At 42.9% G+C, this 21,580-nt stretch overlaps 1 protein-coding gene across 1 annotated transcript in view; it reads right to left on the reverse strand.

The window, feature by feature from the left end:
* EXOC4 (exocyst complex component 4) overlaps positions 1–21,580 on the reverse strand; it is a 396,906-nt gene that overhangs the window by 209,935 nt on the left and 165,391 nt on the right. The window contains exon 10 of the mRNA XM_068953333.1: positions 10,039–10,135. Coding sequence (XP_068809434.1) covers positions 10,039–10,135 — 97 coding nt within the window. The remainder of the gene's footprint in view (positions 1–10,038; positions 10,136–21,580) is intronic.

The raw sequence follows: 21,580 nt of genomic DNA on the forward strand, positions 1-21,580 counted from the left end.
TCCATTTTTTCTTTCTATTGTCCCTGGGGGACGTCAAAATTCACCTTTGGGCTCTATTTGGGAGAATGGCTGTAAAATGCTGGACTTTCCCCAAACCGCAAAATTTTCAATTGCACATAAGAAGGTTTTAAATAGGTTTGCGAAAACCAAACAAGAACAATCTACTTAAAACACAAAGTAGGGAGCTCCGACACGAGCGACCAACACTAAGAGAACTCCAGTTCCCTATCAGAGGCCTTTCCTAGAAGATCCTTTAAATCAAACAACTTGAAAATTACAGAAAAAAAATAATTTAAAAACAAGTCTCTCACTTCAGACGTGCATTCTCTTGATCGCCCTATAGAAGGAAACCCACTGCCATTCTGTGCTTCACATGGTCGCTGCCAAACGTGGGCACAACACAAAGGAATCTCCATTTCTGTTTTCATCAACAAACAGGTATTTCCATCAAAAATTTCTAGAACTTTACGACTCTCCCAAGTTCTTCAGGACCTTCACGCTACAACTTGCATTTAACACTCACTGCATTTTCTCCTTGGATTTTCCCTATTCTATTCACAATCTTAACAAAGCCCTCACTAACATATTTGCACAAAAGGTTCCCACAGATACATGGGGACCCTGGAATTTGTCAGGTTCTTGCCCTTTTCCTCCGTAAAGGAAACAATGGAGGAGCCTTTTCTACTTCACCCAGCTACACCTTGCGAGATATTTTTTGTTGCTTTACAGATTTTTTTTTTTTTGGCAGCGTCAGAGCAGTACTTATTGCATTTTAAATGAAAACTGGTGACGTTTAAGCAAGTTTTAGCTTCTGCGGGAATTCAACCCCCTATGCCAAGACTCCTGCCCAGGAGAATCTCACCTTGCGCTTAGACAGTGTCAGAGTGTCCCATCAGCAGAAGCATTAAAAGCAGATCTCAGTGTGTAACTCAGGCTGCCCAAAATACTCCAAAGTACAGAATTAACCCATTCTGTACTTAAACGGATCCACTCTCCTCTTCCAATCTGCTAAACACTTTTAACACTGTATGGTTTGCAAGTGGTGGAAGGGTGAAAAAAACTGAAAGAATAAAGAAAATCTGTAAACCTGAACACAAGCAAGATCCATATTTCATCATATTTCACAACACCAACAAACACTTGTGGAATATTCTGTATAACAGATTCGCAGGGAAAAAAAAGGAAAAAATAAAAAGATGATTCTTGGGTCATGCTTCTCCTGTATCAGCTCTTTCCCTTCGGCCTCAGCTGCAATCTGCCCAGATGACCTTCTGGTAACGAAGGAAGGTTACTCACCATTTCTAATCAAATTCTTGCACCTATCCTGCTAACAAGGCATCCCCGGGCGATTTATAACTTACATCCAATCTGAGCTCACACAAGGGAAGATTCGGGTTCCCCTCGAAATAAGCTGCGCGTTTTATAAGCCCTGTCTCACCTCGCAGGTCCCCGTTAGGATAACCTGACCTGATTCATTTGTCCGTCTGGGTAAAGCACTTGCAGCAGATCGGTCAGTCACTGCCACTGCCTGCACGGCTGTGTTGGAGAGGTGGGCATTAAAGGAAAAGAAATAACTCTGTTTCCCAGACTCATTTTTAATTTTGCCAAGACACGAGTCCTTAAAATAGATATTTTAAGTGAATGCACGCTTGTAAAATTCTAAAATGAGGCAGACGCTATGTAATACACACAGTTTTAACTGGAAATGGAGTTCAGTTTAAAAAAGCAATTAAATTTATATTTCAGATATAATAAATTTTCTAAAGGCAAAGCACACACTTATATTTTTAAAAACATACCATTTTAGGCCTGGAAAACAGGCTAGTAGATGTGTCTTTCGAGGCTTTGGCTAGCTGGCTGATGGGTAAGAAAGCACTCTTAGTAAGACCGCTTGGTCCAGTGAAATACCCCAGGCTACTACCAGGTCTGGTATCGAACAAAACTCAGGAACCGCATTTCTTCAGTTTATCCTCTTTCTTCTCAGGATTGCTCCAAAGATTCGCTGGCATCTGTAAAACCTGTGGAAGGGCGGCTTCTACATCTTAATCGTCATCACCACTACCATCAGCTACAAAAAACTGAAATACTCATAAAAGTGATTTCGTGTTTCTAGCAGGTACTTGGAACAGAGAGGTTTACAGCTGTGAACACCGGGCTTTTAACCTCAGCTATTAACAAGAACTCATACTGAAAGCTATGAATTTTGTTAATAGGAACTAGAACGAAAGCAGCAGGAGTTTCAGAGAGCTAGACCAGCATCTCAACCAAGGACAACCTATGGAGAACATGAAAACTATATATCAGAAAAACTATATCAGCTCTACCTAGGTACCTATTTGGACCTAAAATTCTCTAAAATCAATGCAGGAAAATAAAGAAACTGCTATAAGATTACCACTACAACTTAACATAGGTCAACCGCAGAAGGACGCAGAGCCACTATACCTCCTCCATTAAAGGCAGGTGGCATATGCCATAGCATATGACACCCCGGATATTTGGTTCAGTTTGTCAATGCTTCTCAGATTTTTTTGGACCCTGGCGTAGTCTTGTAGCACGGGATATATGGCGTTGTCATTGCTATTGCCACGTCTCATACAAACTTAGTAATACCAGATCTTGTCATGCATTGTCTTGGGCTGAAGTAATTTGAACAAAGTTGTCTAATGGCCACCTGATAAATGTCTAATTTTTTTTTTTTAATTTCAGCTTGGCCTTATGTAATTGTGTTTTTAACCCAACATTTATCCCATATACGGCAAAGATATAACAAAATTCAGTGATCGTTGCACAAAGAAGGATCTGTGGACTGAAAACAAGTAAGTGCCGGAAACAGAATCTTTGACGGCGTATAAAAGTGACAAGCAGACTCAAGAACAAGGAAGGCCCACCATCAACATCCAACTCAGTCCATGTTAAAATTGTGTATAACACTTTAAATGCTTTGTTTTCTACTGCAGCAGCGTGTCTTAGATCCCAGGCTGGCTGAGCTGCTTAGGTCTCCTACAGAGAGACGACTGCAAGAAGGTATGTTGCTGAAAACACTCAACAAGCTGGAGAACTCAAAAATAGCCCTCTTCCAGTCCGACATCAGCTCCTCTAGCAGGAGGAAACCCCGTGATTATTCTCACCACAGTACGAAATCAGTAAATTTTGCACATTTCTGAACCCGGCTTCTCTGCCTGTCTTTGGATGCGAGCCAGCAGAGCAGATCTGCACCAGGATGGCTGGTGTCTCTTGAGACTTGCCGTTGGTACGCGACTCTCGGGAACAGTCATTCGAGTGTGGCCTGCTGCATCCTCCAAAGCCATAAACAAGTCTCTGAAAACTCACACGACTAGACCGTCATGAATCTTTACTTACAACTGGGCTCCCCAGTACGAGAGCCATGGCACTACTGGAGAGAGTCCAGCAAAGGGCTGTAAAGGCGATCAGGGGACTGGAGCATCTCTCTTATGAAGAAAGGCTGAGAGAGCTGGGCCTGTTTAGCACAGAGAAGAGAAGACTGAGAGGGGACCAGATGATCTCCTGTGGGACTTCAGTCTTACTCCATGAGAACATGAGTTAGGTTCTAGAAGAGAACTTAAATGATGCTCCCCTTAAGAAATCAACTAAAACTCCTCTTTTTTTTTTTTTTGGAAAACTCTTTTTTTTTCGCTTGATGAACATAACGCTGTCGAGAAGTAATTACTATGGAATTGAATTAACACTGTTCTCAGCCATTCGGCATAAAGATCCTACAAATGTCAAAATTGATATGTTCCCTCAGCTTGTATTTCATCCGAAGGAAAGGTGGAGCTGGAGAGATGTGAAATTTCTGACAGGCTGTTGATTCCCTGCACGGATGAAGCGTGTTTGAAAACTCACAACTTGACTGATCGGCTGAAGTGCATTCGCTGACAGACAATATAAAATCAATGCATCGCATATTAGGTGGGTTTTGGTGGAGAAGAGATTTTGTTTGTGTGGGAGGAAGGGGCAGAGGGGTTGCTTTATTTTCTGTCGTAGCAAATGAACAGCCTTACCTTAAGGTTTGTATAAACTGTCATCTTTAATCAGACACACACAGGAAGACTGTCAGTTCTTATAAAGCGTTAATAAAAAAAAAAAAAAGAAAAAGAAAAAGGCACAAAAGGCGAAACTGCCCCCCATCGCCACCCCGCGCGCGCAGCCCGGTGCGCAACGGTCTCAGGCAGAACGAAGCCTTTCCTTAGCGGTGCCACAACAACGGGCTGTTTTGAAACGTGTCTTTATAATTCAGCTACCCAGACTTTATAAAAGCTTGTCAAAGGAAAAAGAGTTAAGGATTCGCCCGCCACGAAACATTCGTCCCCGCTGTTGACAGAAAGTACTAAACGCCAACGGCAAGGGACTCGCCAACTAAGTGTCTTGCAAACGCTCATTAAACCACAGGGAGGAAAACGCAGTAGGTGGGTGCCAAATTGCTCCCACAAGATTTCGTTGCGATTGAGGTCAACTGAAACAAACAGCGAGGCACAGAAAATTGCAGCAAGCACCCGTCACATGCAGGAACGAGCATCAGCGATCTCCAAATAAAGATGGGGACGTGGAGCTTGGTGGGGACCACGGGCAACACAAGGAGAAACAGGAGGCCAAATCTCCTGAAACCCAAACTTGCTTCACGGGACTCGCTAGGAGGTACTGTCTACCGTGGAGACGCAAGATTTAGATCAGCTAAGTGGTATTTTTTCCCTCTCTTGGAAGATAAGGGATATGTCTGACTAGAAGACTTAAGAAACAGTACCCATGAAATATAGATGGGTTATATTTTTCAGGGGTCACTAACGTTGAAACTCGGCAAATAATGTTTTCCTGTGTACGTAACAGCGGCTCAGACTTAAATCTACTTTTTTTTTTAATACTTAAATCTTTTATCCTCTGAATAGTTCTCAATCTGAAGTATAAACTTGAAATAGTCGATATCATCTTAAACGCTCCGTCCCCTAGCTCGAGTCGGTTTTACTGATTTCTATGAAACCAAATGTTTTCAGTTTGATTTCAAAAAGCTAAAAAACAACAGCTCTCCTTTTTTTAGCGTTATTTAGGCCATTAGATAGCTTGCGTTTTTTCATCTCTTCAATAATAACGCATTACCCTATGAATACAAGAAAAGTCCACATATTTTTCTTAGCACACCTGATACTATATAACATATTCTAAACATACAATATATAAGTAACAAGCTAATTTGATTGGCACACTCCTTCACTCCTTTTGTTTCCAAAATAATACATTCTGTATATTTAATATTAATTTTACAGGACACAACTACAATATATTACAGCATATTTTAAAAAGAAATTAGTTACTATAACTGTGCAAATCCTAAACTAATAAAAAGGGCTTATCAGGGAGGTAGAGTTTAATTGTAGTCACAGTTTTGTATCAGTTACAGGTAGGCTTTTATGAACTCTACTCAAAGAGGAGAGTCTGGCCTTGGGACGACCGAAGGATTTAGATGCTCTATAGGAATCAAGTGCCTGGATCCTTGTGGCGACTTTGTTGAGCCCTCACAATATTTTCAAAATAAAAAGAGGATAAAGGAAATTCCAAAAATGCTAATAGGTTAAAAAAAAAAAATACTTTTGGATGGTGGGGATCAGTTTAGAAGAACATAATCATTTAATTGTTAAATCCAATCGCCAAACTTTTCCCTTTTTCTGAGCAATCCGGAATACCAAGAAACCAGCAGCCTTTGCAATGCCTTGCACCATGCGCACACCCGAGCGTTCAACTTTATTCTTTGCATCGCAAACAGCGTCGGTAGAGTCAAACGCCGCTTTTTCTTTTTCCTTGTAACACTTTGCTTTTTCCTTCCTTCCTTCCTTCCCAGGCTTTGCAGCGGCAGGCAGCGATGCCGGCGTCAGCGACGCGTGGCGGTACGTCCCACCCGGCGAGCACGCTGCCAGCGGCTTGATCTTCATGAAGTGGGGCTGATATTAATAAGCGGATACCCCGGTGGCCTTAACACCCGCTATCCGAGCGGCGCTCGACCGAGCCGGGCTCAACGGCGTTTTTGCGATGCAAAACGCGATCGGTCCCCTCCACCTCTCGCCCGAAGCCTCCAGACTGCAGACATCTGCTCTTCAATTGTCTGCTAATAAACACGCTCCGGAAAGCATATGCAAAACCCTGATTACCCCGAAGAGCCAAGTGCCTTTCAAACGCCAGCTGAAACAAATAAACAAGAAATCCCTCCCACCCGCCGCCAAACAAATGTTACAGCAGACATCGCGCGGGCTCCAGCGCGGTTCCCTCCTCTGGCGTGAAACGAGCTCCCGGCTCGGGGACGCCGGCCTTTTCCCGCTGCAAGCAGGCGCCGGTGAAGGATGATGGAGGCTACCGGACTTTTACACTTTGCCACCACCCGCAATACGTAATGAAGGGAAATGAGACATGTATTCTTTGTCAATTTGTAAATGCAATTAGTTTTTCCAGGAATCCTCTCCAGCAGAATACCTTCCAAAATGCCCCTATTCATTTATTGCATGTGTGGTGGTGTCATCAAGTCCCGGTAATTACTTGGGGGCTCGGTGCATCTCGACTGTCCTAGCGGGAATTAGGGACCTGCATCTTGAAGGGCGTAACGTCTCGCTTCCCGAACCTGCCTCGCCGCGCTGGCTGAACTCTAGGAAAGGAAAACTTTGGAAACCACCCCAACGTTATTTGTCCTGTGATCCGCTACGGCTGCCAGCGCGGCGTTTGCAACGACGGCACCAAAGCGGGTGGCAGCAAAAGAAAGAAAGGTGTACTAATTGCAGCTTCCAATGTGATTTCCCTCTGACAAAGAACGAAAGAAAAATGGCACCTTCCTACCAAGCAGGTTACTCCTTGAGTACTTCCACAACCATTTCTGCTGGCTTGGCTAATTAAACAAATTTGCTTTCATTACTTCTGGAGGTCTGTAGGGTTGATTTGAAGCACACAGACTTCATCTTCTTTGCTTTCGTGCCCCGTTACCAAAATTGTTCTAGCTGGGCCTACTCAGGCAAGTCGTAGAAACAAGTCCTTCTCTAAAATAATTCTTCTTACTGGTGATGTGGCGGCTAATTTACAGGCCCCTGAAGGCCTGCTGACCCCAGGGCTCTTCAAAGGCCTCTCGATTCAAGCTGCATCTCAGTATGTAAACAATAAAGAACAAAAAATTAATTTTCCACAGGCCAGGATGTAGGGAGAAGAAAAAATGCTATTATAAGCAGTAAACTTAACACTCTAATTCTCCAACTCTCTGATGTGGTAGAAGACGACACATTTCAGATCAGTGGTACCAAAAGACATAAATTCACACTGACGAATGTGAGCCAGTCTGGTTACAACCCTCCACATAGCATTACTGTACTGAATTACATTTTAAAGCCGTCACTTAATACGACGCTCAGGTTTCAAATTATCACAACGGTCTCGGGTTTTTCAATGATCCAGTTAGCTTATTACTTTCAGAAGCTTCTAGTTTTCCAATAAAATCAGCTAGCCTGTCTCGCGTTAAAACTTCTCTGTCAACGTATTTATGGGAACTTGACAAAAAAAAAAAAAGGGAAAAAAACCCTTCTAAATAAAACATTCATCATGTTGAATTCCAAAGAGATTAATTTTCAACCCATACGTGCAACGTCGACAAAAGATGATTGAGACTGGCCTTGCCAACAGATGGAAAATAAAGCAAGTGAAAACTTCACATCTCTGCAGCAATCGCCTCCCCGAGAGCTCAACGCTTCGTGCAACAAAGGCTGGAAAAGGGTGTAAAAGATCTAACCACCAAGCAAGGCACACGCGAGAGGACGCGCTAGAAATTGTTGCAAAGTCAACATTTTACAAAACCCACTGTATTCAGCATTTTACCACCTCGGCCAGCATCATACGGCCAATTTGAGCACGCGTCAGTCGGTAAGGCCGTTTGCTGACAGACACATCGCTGCCGTCAACTCCCATCATCAGCACGATTCCCTGCAGGGACTGCTTTTTTTCTTTTTTTTTCAAACACCAAAAGAAATGCAGCCCTATGGGCATCCCACAAACCAGCCCTGCTCTGACTAGGGCAGCACTGATTTACAGCGCTGGTGAAAGCGCTTTCAGATGCAAAGTGAAGTTTAGCAGCGTGAGTTAAAACTACACCAGCCAGGACTCTTGCAAAATATTATCCTACTGATCATTACGGCAGGTAATAGCACGCTTATTTATTTTATTTATTTATTTATTTTACAGTTTTCACCTGCATCCAAACTCATCTCACTCTAGAGTGAAAAAAGGGAAAGCTGGGCCACAGAATATTTTCTTTCTCTTCAAGCCGTTATTGATATAAGGAAATACTGATGTAAGCACATTAACATGTTGCAGAGAGTTGCTGTGAAAAACATATTGTATTTAGATATCTTAATCCTGACGCAACGATTTTTTATGAAACAAATTATTTCCACTGCCTACCTTCCAAGCTGGCAACGAAACTGAAGAGCTTGTGAAAACTGCTATTTAAAACATAGTACTCATGCTTGACTCGAATGGGAAAAGGGGGGGGGGAAACAAAGCAGGAAAGTGAATAGGGAGAAAGAAAAAAGCATTTTCATCAATTCTTAAATCAATATAAAGCACCTCATCAATAAAAACAACAGCATCCCCACGGCCCCATCTGTTTGCATCTGCCTGTAAAGTCATTAAAGATGAACAGACCAACATCCATGTCATAGTGATCATCTTGCACAGCACATTGCATCCTAACCGCTGTCTTCCTTTTCTCATAATAAAATGGAAGAAATCAATAAACTACACTCTAGCAAGTAACTTTTTTTTGCAATTTTGTTTTCGCAGCAATTATTATTACTAATTCATTAAATGAGCAGCAAAACTTCCTTCCAAAAAACCCAAGCTTATACATTTGTTATCAGCATCGCTTTCATTTTAAGACAGACTGAGGGTAAAACAAAATGTGGTTATGAAATTATCCAATTTATTATGGTCATCAAGCAAGAAATGGAGACTGTACAGTGTACGTAGCCTTTTTGCAAGAAGGATCTGAAAGAACATAACAAGTCTTAATATGTCCCCACAACACATGCTCTTGTGAAGATTACTCAGATCTCTAGTGTCACGACATCAACTGTCGTTAACTTTGGTTTCGCAAAGGAATTATTGCACTTGTCCTCCGCCTCTTTTAGCCCTGAGAAGTCACAAATGGCCACAGTTCTCAGCTACCAAGATCACAGGCAAGTTACTCCTTCCCCTCAAGACCAGATCCCCATTGCTTATTGCTTATATTTAGTGCTGGTGAAGCACGTCCTGTTGCACAATGGACTGATAATGGTAAGTAATACAAACAGAGCAAAGGAGGAAGGTCATGTCTGGAAGGTCCTGTCTGAAACTAAAGGAAAATCTTGCAAGGAAAAGGTAGAGGTAGAAGATGGACACCAACCAAGAAAAATCTTGTATTATTTAACTCCGGCCAAACTATGTAAACGAATTGGGAGATTACAATGGGAAAAGAGCAAGATTACAATATCTGAGGTGAGCGTCTTGGTGAGAGGAAAATTTGAGCAGTCCTTGACGACCTGTGAATTTCTACCATTGTAATAAGTGGCACAGCACTTTTGATGAGGGCCTTAATTTGCAGTCCATAAACCGTACTTGTTTATCAGAGAATTAAACTTACCTTGCCGTTCATAAAGCAGCTTTCTGCCTTTTTATTAAATATAATGGACAGTAAGTGATAAACTGCTTGTGACAGGTGGCAACTGAACTTTTCCCACCTTGGGTCAATAATGAATTACATTGCTCAGTGAAAAGGGGTCATGCAGGCAAGCAATCCCACCTGGGGTGATACTTTTGAAAAAGATGAAACGAGCATCTGCAGCAAGCTCAGTTAATGATTACTTTTTACGCATGTGAAGAGCAATTTTACAGCAAGCCCAAAAACACACGTGCGTGCACACTGCTATGAGATGTTATCTCAGAAGCAGCAATGGGTCCACTAATAAACTAGGTTACTTCCACTTATTTGCATTTATAGAAGCATGGAGGAAAACTTACCTGAGCAGCGGATGGAAGATGATCGTTATGTTTCTGGCTCCTGGTTTGCAGACAAACTTGGATCCGCCGCCTTCAATTAAGTTATCATCTGGTCCTCCTTGAAAAGAACATAAAACAAACTGCTTAATAAAACCTGAACATCCATTGATTTTTGGATAATAAGTGACAATTAAACATTTCGGTCTGTCTGTAAATTCTTCATTGCTGGTGAAAGATCAGTAATTAACCTGAAGATACAACCTTTCTCCACTTGCTGCTCAGAGGAAGCATTTCTAATGAGGTAGGAACAATACAGATAATATTTATATGTTACTTTAGGTTCCTATTTCCATAGTTAGCAACAATACTGCAGAAAGACTGATTAAGCAGATTTAGCACAGACATCCTAAAAGCTACAGGACCCACCGCTGGCGGCAAAAGAATTCTCTAGCTGCAACAAACATTCCTCAGTTGGTCCAAGTTTCAATTTATTACCTGCGAGGTGCTAACACAACACCCACCACACGGATGTGAAATGCCTGGATACCATTAAGAGATTCGAACTTCAGTTTTTAAAGAGCACCACCCCACTGGCAGATGAGGACATCTAGCATGAAGGTAAAGTGACTTTAGCTGCTGCTCTTTGGAGCAGCACAAAACTGACCCCACAACTCAATTTTCATTTGTACATGCTTAAACCATCTTTTCTCAAAAGCACACAAATGTCTACCATACAAGCTGAAGGCCCAAGGTTTTATCAACGTGGATAAAACCAATTTTTAACTACACAATGCTTGGAAAGGGTTTAAAGAGTACTGCTTCACAGTGGTCCGCTGCAGAGAAAGCTCCTGCGCCTCTACTGAAGGATGATACCCTTCGGTTCCTTGCAAGCTAGTTTCTTTTTAACTCGCATGCTATTTGAACTTGCTTCTTTTTTTATTATGGATGGAGGCACAGAGTGCCCTCTCAGCAAGTCTGCTGATGATATACAACTAGGAGGAGGGGCTGACACACCAGAAGGCTGTGCTGCCCTTCAGAGGGACCTGGACAGGCTGGAGAGCTGGGCCAAGAGGAACCTCATGACAAAGGCAAGTGCAGGGTCCTGGCACCTGGGGAGAAATAACCCCAGGCACCAGGACAGGCTGGGGACTGACCTGCTGGAGAGCAGCTCTGCAGAGAAGGACCTGGGAGTGCTGGTCGACAACAAGTTGACCGTGAGGCAGCAGTGTGCCCTTGTGGCCAAGAAGGCCAATGGTCTCCTGGGGTGCATTAGGCAGAGTGTTGCCCGCAGGTGGAGGGAGGTATCCTGCCCCTCTACTCAGCCCTGGGGAGGCCTCACCTGGAGTCCTGTGTCCAATTCTGGGCTCCCCACTACAAGAGAGACATGGCACTCCTGGAGAGAGTCCAGCGGAGGGCTACCAAGATGATGAGGGGACTGGAGCATCTCTCCTCTGGAGCCTCAGGGCCTGTTCAGTCTGAAGAAGGGAAGGCTGAGGGGGGATCGGATCAATGTCTACAAGTATCTGAAGGGAGGGTGTCGAGAGGATGAGGCCAGTCTCTTCTCCGTGGTGCCCAGCGACAGGACGAGAGGCAACGGGCACAAACTGAACCACAAAAAGTTCCATCTGAACCTGAGGAAAAACTTCCTGACTGGGAGGGTGACTGAGCACGGGAACAGGTTGCCCAGAGGTGGTGGAATCTCCTTCCCTGGAGACATTCAAAAGCCGTCTGGACACCATCCTACGCAAAGTGCTCTAGGTGACCCTGCTTGAGCAGAGGGGTTGAACTACATGACCTCCAGAGGTTCCTGCCAACCTCAACCCTTCTGTGATATTTAACATCATTGAATCTCTTCGAGTCTATTTCCCACTCCGACTCCTGTACTTCCTCAGCAGCAGTCACAGCTGCCCAAGTTACGGTTCCACACAAACACGGACTTTCTCAGCTGCAGGGAAAACAAGCTGGCTGAGTTGGGCACGTTCACCGGAAACAAAACGCAAACTTTCATAGCACATTTCACAGAACTGAGGCCCAGACTGCAGGATTTCAAGTGGCACGAAACGTGCCTTCATGTCATTACACCTGAACCAAAGTTACTGCATTATTTTCAGCTAGGCTATTTAGGCAGAAAGAATGGGGGGAAGGCAAATACTCCACATCTCAATTTCCTGAATCCCTTGTATTTCCTAATACATGTGTTAAGGGTCTTTGGGAGAATAGGCTAGTCCATTCACTCAAGCAAATGACAGCATCAAAAAAATCTGATTTTGAAATCAGTAACAATTCAGCACATAATGCCGCTGTATTTTGGTCATGTCCCCCAGTCATAAAGCACAGACTCTCTTCCTGGTGGTATCACCTGTTTTTGCAGGGCTAAAAAATAACCCCAAATATGAACTTGGGAAAAATCTGTGTCCTAAATGCTGATACTTTTTTTTTCCTTTTTGCACGTGACATCTCCATTAGCGATTGAATAATAATAAATACAGGACCTAATCACATTATTATGATAGCTTTATAGGCAGGGAAGCGACAAAGAACTTGAAATCAAAACACTACCAACAGATCGTTGCATTTTTTGACCCTGACATTGGTCTACCTTGAAATAAGGAGAACATCTTTGAGTTGGAAAGAGTGAAAGGATGATCAGAAGCAATGAGTAAGCAACTCCAATCTTCTTTTCAAAGTGAAGTTTTTGTGCCTTTGGCCATTACCTGCAACCAATGCATAAATAAAAGCTCTTGTACGACTTATCTTGTTGGCCTTCCTGTTTGCGACCCCAGAGCAAAGTCCAAGAATTGTTCAAGGTCACTGACGCCAACACATCCACACTTGAAGCTGTCCCTCCAGTTATTTCCATACAGACGCATTAGCAAACATATTTTGGATGCTGTTCTTATCTATTACAAGATCACTATACATGTTTGGATTTGGAAGATGGTTAGAGAGGAACTACCCACACAGCCACGGATACTTGCACCTACAGCATTTGCCAAAAGCGCAGTCAGGACACTGAACTTTTTGATACTTTCTATACTAACAAAAGGATTCACTAAGTACAAAGAAATAGCTGGGGATAGAGTTTATAAATCTTTACTGACTGTAATGAGAAAGAGGTCAACCTTACAAAAAAAATTTGGGAATTTCAGTTCAAGTTTAAAATGTCACAGTGTGACAAAATTCAAACACGGGGAGGAAAAAAAGAGGCACAATTTCCAGGAAAAGAAAATTATTCATTTCCTCTATTAATGTCAGACCCTGTAATTTCCAGTGAGGTCTGTCACTGACTGGCTTATTGAAGAATCCACCCAAGCATGAACCACTGAGGCATGAACTGGGAAATATAGGCTCAAATTAAGGAAGGGGTGTTATTCTTGTTACACCAAGTCACCCTGCACTAATCAATATTATTGACTGGGATGAACTCCAGAGCAAGGAATAAAACAATCTGCCGCACCTTCTCGACCACATTACGCAAGATTTGGGAAGAAAAAAACACCAGCACTATGAGAAAAATATGCTTTTTGTATCTTCTCTGCTCTTAGCTTTCAATTAATAATAATAAATGCTCTGCATGTAGCTACAAGGAAAAGTAATTTTGTTTGTAGCAAAATATCTTACCTCGAAAAATATGCTTATTCCCAATGATACCCTGTACATACCACCACCACCACCACCAGGGCAACAACTGTTACTTGTATCAGCAACCTGCAATCTGTTGCCTTTATGTCTCTCAGTGTTGCTGTTGTGCACTTACGGCTCCTCAGCTAAGTCGTTCTCGCCCGATACTAAGCCCAGCTACGCTGTGTGTAGCCTGCGCACGGCCAAGCAATGCTGCCATCGACCTCAATCCACAGTGCAGTAGTTTGCAATGATACCAGCTGGAGAAAAGCTCAAACTGGAGTAAGAGAGAGCTTACAATGGCTTTGCCTGTATACTCATGTGGAAACCTCCACATGAGTCCTCCTCAAAGGGAGGACTTTGCCTGACTACGTAAAGGTCTCCAATGCGCATTTATATGGGCCAACCTGACTGATACCTCACATGCAGACGATGTCTGAGACCAAGTTCTGTGCTGGAGATCCAACAGACGTCTCCAAAAAACATACATGTACACACAATTAACATTCTTATTGATTCATACCAACAACATTTCTGGCAGGGAGACAAATGTTCATTCATTCAGTCTACAAAGAAACCAGTGACTCCCTTCCAGCCAGCTCCAGAGAAACGGGGGTAGGAGATGAAGGAAGCGGAGAAAACTACCCTCTTTTCTCTTTCCTCTCATCAAGCTGGTTACCGAGAGGCGGTCTGCAGAGTCTCTAGACCAAACAAGAGCTATGCAGGCAAATACCATACTGCCAAGCTGTCCAAGCGCACTGGCAGTAGCATGCCATTATCCACCAGGAGCCTCAAAAAGTGGGGAGAGAACTATCTGCTTCTTGAGGGAACAGGAGCTGTGGAGCCTAATTCCCAGCGAGCCCTGAAGATTTTAAACTGTAGGCAAGTGCTCAACTTTACTGCCACAACAGTTAACTATATGTGCTGACCCTATGACTAACCACCCATCCTCATCCATCTTATGTACATCCATGCTGACATATAACGTTGAGACGTACACAGCCCTCCAAGGACCACCTGGAGCGAGTATACGGCACCATTTCAGTAACGTCATACAACAGAACTCTCTTGTTCGGACTGCTATTTTTTTTTATTATAATTTCTTGCCTTAAATTATCCACTGGGGGGGAAAAAAAAAACTTAAATGTTTCACAGCTGTCACAAAGGACTATTGTTGTAGCAGTTCCTTCTCAAGAGCACCAGCTTGCTGATTTAATCTGACTAGTAATAGATTAGGAGACCAAAAAAAGAAGAAAAACTAGAGGTGAAGTGAAATTTGTCATAGTTAACGATATCCTCGTGCTGTGCTAGCAGTGAAGTGTGCCCACCTGAATACTGCTGTGAGTGGGAGTCAAAGATGGGTCCATTAGTAACGCTGCTCCGCGTTTCTGAAATAGAGCCTGAAATGTCACGCTAGGGTATGAAAAAACATAAGATCATCAAGAAAGCTAGAATCTGTGCACGCATTTAAAACCTGAACAACCACCACCAACATCACATCAACAGCGCTTCAAGTTTTCCATTAAACCTACTACTTTAGAGGGGGAAACTCTCCCATGGCTATTCCACGTTTACTGTTAACACACTGATCTCTACACACGAAGCAGGTCTCAAAGTGGTTCACTTGACTGAGCACTAGCAAGTTTTCCTGTAACAGAAAAATGCAAGGGATCTTCTGAACCCAGCGGGGAAGAGAAAGACAGCAAACAGCATCTTGTTCCATCCACCAAAGAGGGGAAAGAAGGAAGAGAAGGTATTTTTATTTAAAAAAGAGCAAAGGAAGAAGACAACAAACCATATCATTCTCTTTGACAATATTCTGCAATTCCCTCTTGATCAGGTCATTGCATTTCACAGATTATGCTGTGCTGATCCACTAAATCAACATAAATATTGAAAGCCAATCTAAAGCATCAAGATTTTATTTTTTCAAGTTTTTACTTTTTTTTTTTTTTTGGGATTTGGGAGCACCTTCTGCAATGAAGAGACTCAAGTTCAAAGTTGTCCACCACTACTTGAAGTATATCCGTACTTAGACAATGGAAAACATACTGAAACAGTATAGAAATGCTAAAGATCAGCATCCTTCAGAAGGAGTCTCAGTCCGCTTTTCAAATATATATTTTACATACTGAAACAGTAACAAAAATAGACTTTCAGTTACATACCCCACATCACACAAGTCATATCTCCCTGTGTCATATCTCCCAAGGAGTTTATGGACAGTCCCTGGTGCTAACCCATATCTCTGCAATTAATGTGATACTGGTTATCTCCTCTAACCAGGACTGCCGAGTCTGTAGAAAAAGTATGATCCTAATTTGTAACAAAAAAGATCTTACTGAGACATAACCTCCGATTTCCTCATTTGTAGAGATAACCTCTCTACCGTTCAAGTAATAAAAAACCTGTTGGGCAGGAAAAAAAAATACAAAGAAGGTAACACTGTTTATTTTTCCCTTGGCTTTTTTTTTTTTTTAAATCAAAACAATTTTCTTTGTAAAGGTCTAAGATTCATACGGAAGTTACTACCCTTCAATATCGTGTTTGAAGAGGAATCACACACTACTCGCTCTCTTGATCTACTCCTTGAAGGACGTGAAGACATCAGAGAGGAGGGAGCTCGGCATCTTGTAAGAGGCTCTTCGCACCTTTTAAAATCAGTTCTTCTCATAGTAAGTAATAAAGTGATTTTTTTTTTTAATAAGAACAAAGTAGGGAATGCTCTCAGTCTTTAATAAAAGTGCTTTAAAAAGGTGAGATTTCTAGCACTCTTCTTGTGTTCTACAATGTCACTGCAGAGCACGGTAACATGTTACCCAATTAACTGCTTCAATGCTGTATTTGTCTAAGACCATTTCGCCTTCAGTCCTGATACCCCTGAAATCCTATCAGACACAAATATTTTCACTGTGCTTGGGTAATAAGTAACCCCATTTCCCAAACATCCAGGAGGTTTTCATCAGGTCTCAACAGAAACCACGACCACCCAAATATCCCAAGTACCGTTAGCTAGTGGAAGGGAACCTTCCCAATTTGTTCTCTTCCCTGGAGAGGACAAGCTCTTTGTTCCTTCAGTGACTACAAACTTTTCAGCTAAACAAGTTCCAGGCACCTCCTGAACAATTCTCCAGCACCTCTCTGCGATCAAAGCTGCTTTCCTAGCGAGCCACTTCACGTTAATCTATGCAACCATAAAAAGAAGAAACAGGCTTCTAAGCCACAGCAATCGAACGGTCACCATCGCATGCAAATCCATCAATTCCCCTCCGTTCTGAACGCATGAACAAACTTTTAACAGAGAAGAGGAACCAGGTGAAATGATATGGTCTTTCCCCACAAGTTCTAGATTACTTAGAGATCACCGATGGAGCTGTTACCTGAACATCATGCCTGGGCTCATCATCGAGCTATGGAAATACAGAGGTCCATTTAGCACGAATAGGAAAAAAGCAAAAGCTGCTCAAAGAGAGCAAAGCAGGTTATTATAAGAGTTCAACAGAAAAGAGTGATCGATCTGTGCAATTAGGGAAAATTACATACAGGGCTTTGTAGCAGAAGTGTTCTGCTTTTTCATGTTTTTGTGCTTTATGATTCAATTGTCTTACAACTGTACCCCTTAAAAGAAGGCACATACCACATAGGCATCAAATTCCACATATTAGCATGTACACTGAATTTCTTTTTATACGGGAAATGGATATAACTGATCTTCTCTACAATTATTTTGCATGTCTTAAGAGCAGTCACCTAACCAGACCTAGCTGCATTCGGGTTACTTTGTGAGCTGCTCTAAGACGTCTGCTGTAATAGTAGAGCCCTAAACATGTAGTGCCTGCTTGAAACAAGGGCTCACCAAGCAGCTGGCCCTGGGTAAAAGGCTCCGTGGACTTGGTTTCTCCAGCATTGACCAGCACGAAACCAAACAATTATAAAGCTCTTCCTTCAGATTGTTTCCTTGAAGACCTTAGCACATTTTGCTTTCATCTTCAAACGTGCACAGCACAGTGACTAAGGAAGCTGTGATAAGTCTTAAAACTAAATGTCCCATGAGGAAGGATACAGAACCTAGAAAAAAAAAAAAAAACAGTTTCCTTACAAGGTCCCCTGGTTCCTTCCTAAATAATCTGTTACTTGCAATGATATGGCTTCAAGTTCCAGATTAGGAACATCTAGAAGCTGAAGGTCTGTGCTATCATACACATCACAAAATGCGGTAGCAAACTCCCCCACATCACTAGACCTCAGCAGGGAAGCGGGAAGGGATGGGGGGAGGAAACGGGCTGCTGCCCACAGCAATGTCTTGACCGTTCCACTGGGGAACCAAGACCAACACGGAATTTAACAGCCTGCAGCCTGAAATTATTTCTTGTAAGCGCTTCAGTGCCTCGACCTTGGAAAAGCAGCCACATAGGCAGTGCAACAGAACCTATCTAGGCCTTCCCTTAACCCATTGCATGGGTTTATCCAAGTGAACAAATATAAGACATCTGCTAGAAACCACAAAAATGTCCAGCCCCAAATTCCAACAAGTCTGAGCTTTCCAGGGCCAGCTCACTAAATTTTCAAGTCCCTACCACCTTCTTTTTCAAACAAGCACCATCTTCGAAGCCTTAAGGTTTTATTTAAAATACTATTTCACAGACAGTCTTTCACATTCCCGTTAGTACAGGTCAACCTTGGGTTAATGCTTTTTTTGTTCCTGAGCCATGTTCTATTACCTTCTTGCTGGACTCCTGTGGTCTAGGAACGGGAGCAGCTATGGGGCCGCCAATACAACTGCAGTTGAAACTCAGCACTCCAAATAGTACAGTGCATCAAAGGTTATTTTTAAGGGAAGGGCACATATTTCTTCTAACAAGCTCAACTACCACCCATGGACTAGATGAGATCTCATCTTCTAGTGGCATCTAGCGTATTATCGTAGGCAGATGCAAGGATGTCCCTCTGTCCTCCCCTCCCGCAGACCGCAGCAGAGAGGGCACTTCCTAGTTGCTGTTTCTGAAAGGGAACTACCCGCCTACCGACACAGCACATGGGGTTGCTATTCCATCTCTTGCAAACGGGGGGAGGTTGGTGAGCTGCATCAGACAAAAAAAAACCCTGTGCTTTATTAAGATAGATAAGAATAAGCTCTGGCCAATGCTTGATTACTTGCTTGCTTTAGGGGAGAAGCAATTTAGGAAAGGTTTCTGACACAGGAAAGATTCCATCTCTTGTTTGCTTCTCTTAACCCCACGCCACCCTCTCAATCACGACAGCTGTAAATTTATGAACCAGAACATTAGGAGTAAGGGAGTGATGTTTAAAAACAGACAGGCACCCTACCTTCCACAAAAATTAATGGAGATCAGCGGGAAGACAACATTGGCGCTAGAAGAGATCAGAAATCAATGAGAATTAGGGGCTAACTACTCGTAAAATACTGCCTGACAGTGCTTGGGGCGAGGGCTTTGCGATGTTAGGAAAGGAGCACTGAGATGATTAAAACTGTCTCAAGGGCCGTTGACTATTCCCGGCTTCCAGTCTGTCCATCACTTGTCACAGGCACTAAGCTCTGCAGAGGAGATACCAACGCTGCTGTGGCCAAGTACAGATAAACCCCAAATCCACATGCACTGTAAACGTAGAATTGTTCAGTTAGTTTGTAAATACTTTTCTCCTTTAACAGTGGGGTGGAAATTACCAAGAAAAATGGAGGAGATGATAGCAAAAATAAGGATGACCTTTAAGGTTGTGGAGTACGTTCCATTTCTGTAATAGTTCCTTAACTGAAAAAATCTTAGAAGCTCTCCCAGAAACAGAGTTTGGGGCTACGCTCTATAACACAGGTTGAAGAGAAGCTTTCGAACATAACAAGCTTTCACTGGAGGAAGACAAGCATGGTGCAGAAAGTGAGGCAGGGTTCCTGGCGAGCTCTCTAAGAGTTTCTCTCATAGAGCAACAGCGCTCTTCTGTTTGGGGCACTCTTATAGACACACTGAGCCCAGAGCTTCCAAAATACACATCCACCTTGCTTGCTTTGGAACATTGCAGTCACGACCTGGTAAGCTCCAGACAGCTTCAGTCAAAGACCTTAGCAAATCTCGGCTGAAGACAAGTCTCAGGGCTTCACCATATTCCTCTCTGTGGGCCCCTTCTAAACCTATTTTCTTAATTCCACGCATATAGCAGCTGCCAGGAGACAGCACTCCAGGCACCCCTCACAGACATCTAAAATATAGCACTGAATCACGCTGCTGATGGTCAATACCAAACTGTAGCACTCCGGCAAGTATGCAGTTAAACCCCTCCTCTCCAAGAAGGGCTCTGGCTGGACCATGATGAATCACTCCAGTTCTAACACTGGGAAAGAAGGAACGAGCGCTGTAGCTTGCATAGCGCTGGGATTACCACTTCAAACCGTGCTGAAGGAGAAGTGATTTCCAAAAGCAAGACAGATGACGTTGTCACATACTGCCTCTCTCTGCTCAAAAGGAGCTCAAGCACAATCTTACTGACCACAATGACAACAGCACAGCACCTTACTTCATATAGATAAAGAGTTCCCAGCCACGAGGATACAGACCGCTATCGACACCTTCAAAACCAATCCAGAAACCAACAGGCAGCTAACGCAAACCATGCAAGCCAGAACTCATACAGTATTTAGCAGTAGCGCACAGCTGCAGACCTGGATTCCAGTCCTGGGTCTACTGAGGTCCCTGTGACCTCAGTGAGGTTCACCACAGTTCAGTTTCCCAAGCTGGGGATGGAAATAGCGATTTCAACCCTCCCTTCTAAAGCTATGAGACTGTGGAACAAAAGGAACATCAATGTTTTCTTCTTGTTTTTAAGCTCACTGCTCAGACTTATCCTCTGCATTAAATGGAAAGGTGATGGGAACAACCTAAAAAACTGAGCACGAGCAGCTTACAACCCCACCACCTATTCCAGTCATTGCCTGGAACTCCAGCAGCTTCTTTTGCCGGCTTTTGACCAGCGGTCATTACCTTTCTTAACTGCACATCAAACTTTATTACAAAAAAAAAAAAATGATTTGGATGCAGTCACGTAACTGAGGCACAGACATATTGTTCTGCTGATGTTCCCATGCCCAATCCTTTTACTTTCTCCTATACTGTCTTGTCTGAGATCCAACACCATATGCATTTAAATAAGTTGCTCTTTAATGTTTCAAAACCTGATTTATTAGTTGCTCACACTCCATCTGCCTTGAAAAACCGCAACGTGCCTTCACTTTCACAGGCTGTACAAAAGGTTGAGGTTCAATTTAACTCTACTCTATCATTTGATCAGCGTGTCAGCCACATATGTAAAGTCTCCTTTCAGCTGCAGAATTTGTTTAAAATGCACACTTTTTTTCCTCTTCCCTTTTTTTAGGCCAGGACTCTGTAGCAGGCATTTTGATGAATGCCTTTGTCAGCTTGCATATTTACAATTCTTGTCCCTTTCCCCAAAACTACTGGGTACACATGTAAGCTCTTCCAAAGCATGGCTGCAGCATAAATCCTTATCCTAAGCTCGGAAACATGCTCGAGCTAATGTGTCCTGTGATTACTTACACGCTGCATCCTGTTTGCAGCTATTTCCTTCTCAAAGCTTTCATGCTTTATCTTATCTCCTGTAGCAGCAAACAGCCCCCATCTGATTTTTTTATTTTTATTTTTTAATATTCCTGACACGTTTTCTATTTGGTTTTAACGTCAGAACTAAAAAAAGTGAGCAGAGAGAGCAAGAGGAATAAGAAAAAGATTCGTCTTGACATACAGTCATTTGTTGTTTGATACTCGTTTAAACCTCGTCTCAAAAACCTCCCGAATTTCATCTTCCTTTTTAACAATTAAAAGCTCGTGGCCATTTTAGATGAAGGAATCGGGAGTTACAGCACAGCGTCCTGCCCAGGTCCTACACTGATGGCGCGACGCTGGACAAGGCTGCA

The sequence above is a fragment of the Struthio camelus genome, chromosome 1, assembly GCF_040807025.1.
Source record: "Struthio camelus isolate bStrCam1 chromosome 1, bStrCam1.hap1, whole genome shotgun sequence".
Taxonomy (NCBI): Eukaryota; Metazoa; Chordata; class Aves; order Struthioniformes; family Struthionidae; genus Struthio; species Struthio camelus.